Source organism: Notamacropus eugenii, chromosome 2, assembly GCF_028372415.1.
Source record: "Notamacropus eugenii isolate mMacEug1 chromosome 2, mMacEug1.pri_v2, whole genome shotgun sequence".
Classification (NCBI taxonomy): Eukaryota; Metazoa; Chordata; class Mammalia; order Diprotodontia; family Macropodidae; genus Notamacropus; species Notamacropus eugenii.
Window position 1 is genome coordinate 433,727,245 of NC_092873.1, and position 7,503 is coordinate 433,734,747.

Genomic DNA, 7,503 nt, shown 5'->3' on the forward strand with positions numbered 1-7,503 from the left:
ACTTGAAGTCTTGTGTTATTTAGTTTGGACTCCTCTTAACTTAATAGAGGTTTTTTTGTGAAGGGTGCTGTCATAGAGGATGTGAAGATTTGTCACCTCTTACCAGAGTTGAATGAATTTTATTCCAACAGACTTTAATCATATTGTTTTCTTACCTGCCCTTGCAGTGCTAGACTTTCTTTGAAATGAGGCTACTAATTTAATTATTTTTACCATGTGAACAAGGGTTTGATGACTTCAGACCTGTCGAGTACTTTCACTTTCTAAAAATTACTTTCACTTTTATTTTTATTCAAGTGTAATAATACTCATACTTCTAAATGCAAAAGAAATTGCATTAACCTTTGGTTCTACCTAGTGATCTCTGTCCCCATGACATTCACCTATGGTTTTATTAGAGAACCACCTCCTAGGTGGACCACAAACCAAATCATTAATTCTTTAATATTTTCTTGAGTGTCCAAAGGATACAAGATGCTTTCTCTTAGTATTAATCATGGTTCCCAACTTGGTAGGCTAAATTTTGTGTAACTCATGTCAGGGGATCCTTTGTTCTCTTAGTAAGAAAATTTGAGCATTAAAGGTGATGGACCTCAAAGCTAATGATGATGGTAAGGCTGATGGACATTACCAAAAGAGACCCTCCAAAGGGGAAAAAAAAACAAATTTGAAAAGAACAATCATGCTTCCAAATCTATAGAAGGGGTTACAGGTGATCACCAATGCAGGGATACCTGGCTCTGTGTCCTAGGGCCCAGCAGTCAGTACATTAACCTGACTTACTCAGAAATAGCTACCTTTGGATGATTTTTAATAAATGAATTGCCAGTGGAAGGAACTTCTTTTGTGTTTTTTATTTTTGATCAGTACAACTGTATACTGCCTGATTTTTTATATAAGTGAAAAGTTTAAAAGTTTTTCTTATATATACAAAATATATTCTATTTTGGTATGTAAGATATAAATAATAAAAGAACATATTCCTCATTGATTGGCACTTTGACATTTACAGTATCTTAAGATCTGCTAACAAATAAATGTAACAAAATTATAAATATTAAGTATTACTTGATATGAGAGGACATTTCCTAATCTACCCCTTTGTAGAGGTGGAAAGTCCATTGGTGTTACATATTGCCCGTGTTTTCAGACCTTGATCCTTTGTGCTGGTTTTTCTTTCTCTTCTCTTTTTGTGTCTTTTAAAAATACTGTTTGTTATGGGGGAGTTCCCATATAGAAGGGATACGGGAGATAACTATAATAATCTAAAACAAAAACATCAGTAAAAATTTATTTAAAAATAAAGCATCTCCCAGCTTAAAAACTTGTCAAACTAGTAATAATAACTGTAATGTATATCACATTTAATGATTTTTAAGGCACTTTATATTTTAACACCAGTAATAAGAGCTTATGTGTTTATAGTACCGTTTTATATGTTCTGTCTTTTAAATCCTCACAACTCTATGAGACAAGGAAGGACAAATATCATCTCTGTTTATGGATAAGAACTCATAGGTTGAGTGGTTATCACTTCTTGGAGGTTAATTAGGTAGTAACAGAGCCAGGAGCTGAAATCCAGTTTAACTCCAGGTGAAATGTTCTTTTTTGCTACTTTTTAGAAGGAGGTCTTTTAAAAAATATGTTATCTCTTTTCTACTATTCCCACATTTTTCTTTTTTAAAAAAATTTATTTTTAGTTTTCAGCATTTGTCTCCACAATATTTTGAGACAGACTTCTTTTTCTAACCTCAAGTTCCCAGATCTTTAAAATAGCCCAATGTATTGTGATTCAGAATTTTAGGAAAGACAAGTAAGACCCAGAGTTTTCATTTTTGGAAGTTCATTTCCTTCAAGTTTACCCTTTTAATGTTGTTTAATGGAAGTGTTGAACTTTTGCAAAACTATCATGCAAACTAGATTAAAATGTAATTGGGACATATTTAACAATACATGAAAGTATAATGCAACATAGATGATGTTAATATGTGGTTTTCTAAATCAGTGTTTGGCTAACAGGGATCCTGTTTTTATTTAAGTTTGATACCACTGGTCTACAGACATATACTTCATAGTATTTTATATCTAGAGTGATAGTACTATTTAAGCACATTACTTTTAGAATTTGGAGTTTTTAGAATAATTGTAGTTAATACTTAGTGAGGATTTTCAGATTTGACCTTTTTGTATTCAATTAAGCTAAATGAATTATATTTTGCACATATAAATTAATTACTGGTGATGTTCTTGTGCAGCCAAACAAATTTGACCACACCCTTTATCTGTTGCTTCTTATTTTATTCTTAAATTCCATACTGGCTAAGAATCTATTTCCTTCCTTGGTTAGCCCCTGGAATCAAAGCATTTTATATCATTGTATTGTTGTGGCTTTAATTTTGCAGAGGATAGTGAAGATGAAAAAGAAGATCACAAAAATGTTCGCCAGCAGCGCCAGGCAGCATCCAAAGCAGCTTCCAAGCAGAGAGAGATGCTCATGGAAGACGTGGGCAGCGAAGAAGAACCAGAGGAGGAAGAAGAGGCACCATTCCAGGAGAGTAAGTGAAAGTGTGACCTCCATCACTGTCTCTTAAGGGTATCCTCCAATAATAACTAGGGAGCTCCCTCTTAGAGTGTCAGGATCACCAGCTGGAGAATTAGAGATATATTGGCTCATAAATATATATGTTTTCTACTCTTAAAAATGCTGTTTAAATAATAATTCCACATAAGTATATGTTGGTTGTTTATGGGCTTGGAGTTTTTCCACACCTTTGTAGGTGTATTATTAATAGCATATAGATATTTCGTAAATTTCAGTTTGGGTAATTTTTTTTTTTTGCCATGTATTCTGTAGTTAACTAAAAACACCAATTTCTACTCATGTTAGGTTGTATAAATCTTTTCTTCTTGTTGATCTTTTCTTCAAACAAGTCAGTCATGCAACTCCCATGTGAGGTACATGTTATAACTGTTTTAGAGATGGGGCCACTGACGGCACCCAACAAGTCAGTTATGCAGCTGGGAGTAGAATGCAGGAATAGTAGACTCCCTAATTCCATGCTCTGTTAGACCAATACCTCCCTTTGTTCACTTGAAAGAGTATATAAATTAAGCCAGGCATTGAAATTTTTTCTTCCCCTTAGAAGATTCTGGCAGTGATGAAGACTTCCTAATGGAAGATGATGATGATAGTGATTATGGAAGTTCAAAAAAGAAAAACAAAAAGATTGTGAAGAAATCCAAGCCTGAAAGAAAAGAAAAGAAAATGCCCAAACCTAGGCTAAAGGCTACAGGTGAGCCCAGTATTGGGGAAGCCAACATGGTCTTTTTAAAAATCATCGTTCAAGAACTAGTAAAACTTTCATCTGCAGAAATATTCTCCATTGGCGCTTGATATTGGGCTGGCTAATCTAAAAGGAACGCTAGAAACTCAAAAGGCTCATGGCTGCTATAAAAATGAAGTTTGACTGAATGAGTGTCTCCTTCAGGAAAGGATATATCTTAGGGAATAATGACTACAATCCTTCCAGGAATCTGAAGCATTTATCTTTATTTTGTGGCCCCCATAGGATATAAACAAGAGTTAGGAATAATAATTATGTGAGGCTTTAAATATGTGATTGTAATTTCATCAATATACCTATTAGAATTTAATTGTAATCTTGTTTGATTTTGGTTTTGCTGATAATATACCCATTTCCTAAACTACTAGTAAAATTTTGAAATCATGAATATATGCAAACATTCATCATAAAAATTAAAATGTTAGCTACCTGTAAGGCAACATGGCTTTACTTTCTCTCTGGCCCTTGAGCTTTCTGTCACACCTATACTCACACACTCAGATAAGAATCAATTTTTTCTTCACTCACATCAGTGCTGAATTTGCTCTTTGTGTTTATATTTTTATCATGCTGTTATTTTCCAGTTTACCAATTCCTCATTTTGATTATTATTTTCAGTTTTTAACTTTCACATTACACTTTTTTTAGTTCATTCAGCAAGTCATTGAACAATGTACAGTCAGTTCTGCTATAACACAACATATGCATTCCCAAAAAATGTCACATAATGCAAAATTGTGCAATAAAAACCCATGGGGAAATGGGGTTAGGAGCACTGCTCAAAAATTTCTTCAGTGATGCATTAAAAAGATAGGAACATAAATAAAATCATAATTTCATACATGCTAAATGGTAAAGAAATACGTAAATAGTACACTAAATAGTGGCATATCTGAGGCCATGGGCTGGTTGTCTTGTGCAAATTGTGCAGTAGGAACTGCATCCAGGGTCAGAGACCATGTTAGAAAGTGTCCACCCAGCTCCACCTGCCTCACAGCAGATAGGGAATCTTGCACTTTGCCTTGACAGAGACAACCTGAAGTTTGATGAGTAAGTAGGGGTTGGGAGGATTGTATACTTGTGAGTTTTTGTAAAGTAGAGTGGTTTTCTGTTGCAACAAATATGCAGCCATTTATCGTGACTGGTTTTGACTTTAGAAATTGAGGGTCAGCTTTTCTCCCATGTTGGTTTTGAAAAGGTCCTCCTTGGGAAATGCTGTGTAGAATTTTTGTTTTTTTTCTTTTTAGGGGAAGCTAGTCCTCATGAAAAACTTGTTTTTGTTTTTATGTCTGTTTCCTTTCCCAATCCTTCCTTCTTTTTCTTTTAGTGACACCAAGTCCAGTAAAAGGCAAAGGAAAAGTGGGCCGTCCCACAGCATCAAAGGCATCAAAGGAAAAGACTCCTTCCCCTAAAGAAGAGGATGAGGAGCCGGAAAGCCCTCCAGAAAAGAAAAAGTCTGCTAGCCCACCACCAGAAAAGTCTGGGGATGAAGGGTCTGAAGATGAAGCCCAGTCTGGGGAAGATTAAAAAGTGATGGTTTGGGGAGATTTTATTTAAAAAAAAAAAAAAAAAAGAGGGAAAAAAATGAAAATCTACTTAGGGGTAGAATGTGGTTTTGGCTATGGCTTGACTCATGGGCTTTGAATGCTTTCCCCCTTTCCATTCCCCCTCCCCCACTGGTGAGAGATAACAGCATCTTCCCTCCCCTCCCCCCCTTTTTTTAAAAAGAAAATTATGGTCATGTTTTTTAAATTACCTTTGTTTATTGGCTATTCTTCCTCTCCCAGTCTCCAGTAAAAGCCACGACAAAATATCCAATGAATTTACCACCTAACTTTAAAAAATGAAAGGGTTATTATGGGTGAAGCAATAAGATTTGAGGTAAACCCTATTGGAATTTTAACTTTACTAAAAGTTGTCAAGGTGAGCAGGAATCCTGAAAATAAGAATTCCAAATGCAAATGGTTGTTCTTTATTTACCTGAATTAAAAAAAAAATCACCATCAGCAAAAACAGAAATGCGTATATTTAATTTTCTTTTTTTAATCATGAATCTAAACTTTCATTGACTAGGCAGGAAGGTGATAAATGTGAATACAGCTTTAAATTTCCCATGTTTTCTAACTTCATTTGGGAACAACCAAGCCACATGACTTTTGGTGTGGGTTTTTTGTTGTTGTTATTGTTTTGCTTTGTTTTTTTTCTATTTCACTCCTAGTCATCTCAAGGAGAATAGGAACAAGTAAGAAATCCTTTTCTCCGGCTAAGGTCTTTAGGGAGTTAAATGATGCTCAACCTAAAAATCAGGGGAGCAAGTGCATCAAAATCTAAGTGACTTTGTTTCAGATCTGAATATCCATGGCTCGTGTTTTTAAAATAAATATGTACCTATTCTTTTTCCTGGAATAAGTTTTACCAAGGATCAAGAGGAATTTAGATTTTAACAGCAGGATTGCTGTACCACATCAAAAGTGGGTTTCTTCTCAAACTGACAATGTTTAGGTTTTAAGCCAATAAAGAACCAGTTAATGTGAAACTAAATCACAGAGAGTTGGGCTTTTTCCTTTAAAAAGTGGAATTCTGTTATGGCATATCCATGCTCTCAGATCCCATGAGTCATGCTTTGGTTAATTCATAAGGTAATTTGGGAACAGAATGTTTTCCTATCCCACCCTCCTGTTCCTCCCCAGAAATGCGGTATGTACATCTGTGAACTTCCTGCTGCAGTATGGAACACAGACCCCCTCATGCCTATTCTAGGACATTATTTCTCTTCACCTACAGTTCATCTTCCCTTTCTGCCCCCGATGGGGGTTTACTACTTACTGCTGCTCCTGACTTGTTGGCCCTCTGTCTAGGTATTGATCAAATAAAGTTGAAGTTTTACGGGTTCATTAGAAGAGAAGGGGAGGACCCAACTCTGCATTCAGGAGGCATGTTTGCAGTTAATTGTTATCTTCCAGGCCTTCATGAAAACCCCTGCACCTCCCTGAGCTTTGTCCCTTCAAGTCCTGATGGAAATAAGGTGTAGGGATATGATACACTAGTAAATTTGAAATGAAAGGAAAAACTGAACCTTTTTTTTTTTCTGGGATTTTCTCCCAGGTACCTTGCTTGCTGTTTTATCTTTTTGTTTTGACATTTATAAGAATTTTCTCTTTTAGTCAATACCTTGCAAGTGTTCTCAGAACAAAGGCCTCACTCAACAAAGGAGGTGCTTTTAGGGTTGGTTTTTAGCAGCTCATGCTCAAAGTAGCATATGGCCTCTGTGCATTTAAAAAGGACGTGGAGTTTCTAGTGCAGAGCCAAACCTGTAGACGTTAATGTTTTGTATGGTGGTTAAATTCATAGCTGTGGGCTTTATAATGAGGGTGATTAATTTGCTTTCGTGGGTTTCTGCAAGTTTCAGTCCGTTCATTTACACACGCACATACACACACACACACACACACACCTTCATTTTTTATATTATTTGTATTCCTACAGTAAAAGATATATCAGTGTTTCCATTTCAGACCTCTATTTTTAGGGGTTTATAACTTGACTATACAACTTCATTCTGGGCTTCAGTCTAGAGGTAGCTAATTCCTGCTCCCCTACACATACATCCGTGTGCCCCCTCTTCCATTAATGAAGTGAAGATGAGCTCCTGTTTCTCAGTATTTGTGATTTTTCTTAAATTTTATTTCTTTAAGCTGGGGGTTTGGGGCTGGGGGTGGAGAATTTCCTAAATCAGAATTATGTCAGAATAATTTGTGGTATTGTAACCTGTTTGGTTTTGTTTAATATATTCTCCATAAACATCTCTGGTCATCTTATGACTCATCTGCTTGTACATTAGAATTATTCCTTTCTATTAGGTTACTTACGTGCATTCAGGTTGGGTTTTTTGTTTGAGGGTTCTATTATTAAACAATTTAATTCTTAGACTGGAAAAGCTGAAAATGTTCTTCATGTGCATTTCTGATAGACTGGAAAAAAATATCTATTTCCTGATGGAGTAGCTACACTCTAAAAGTCATGTTTTCACCATGGAAACGTTGAGCTATCTTTTTAATTTTATCAGGCTTGAGTCATTCCCTTAAATTCTCCACCCATTTAACGGAATAGTTACAATTCAAACTGGAAACCTAGGTGCTTAGTTTTGAGTACTGTGACC

General features: G+C 35.6%; 1 protein-coding gene across 2 annotated transcripts in view; it reads left to right on the forward strand.

Moving 5' to 3' along the window:
• The window catches only part of NUCKS1 (nuclear casein kinase and cyclin dependent kinase substrate 1), a 32,549-nt gene extending 25,380 nt beyond the window's left edge, over nucleotides 1-7,169 (forward strand). The window contains exons 5-7 of one of the 2 annotated variants that reach the window (XM_072648035.1): nucleotides 2,403-2,555; nucleotides 3,144-3,293; nucleotides 4,672-7,169. In XM_072648035.1, coding sequence (XP_072504136.1) covers nucleotides 2,403-2,555; nucleotides 3,144-3,293; nucleotides 4,672-4,871 — 503 coding nt within the window. In that variant the 3' untranslated portion in view covers nucleotides 4,872-7,169. The remainder of the gene's footprint in view (nucleotides 1-2,402; nucleotides 2,556-3,143; nucleotides 3,294-4,671) is intronic. The other variant, XM_072648036.1, reaches the window with a different exon arrangement.
• Nucleotides 7,170-7,503: the final 334 nt, after the last annotated feature.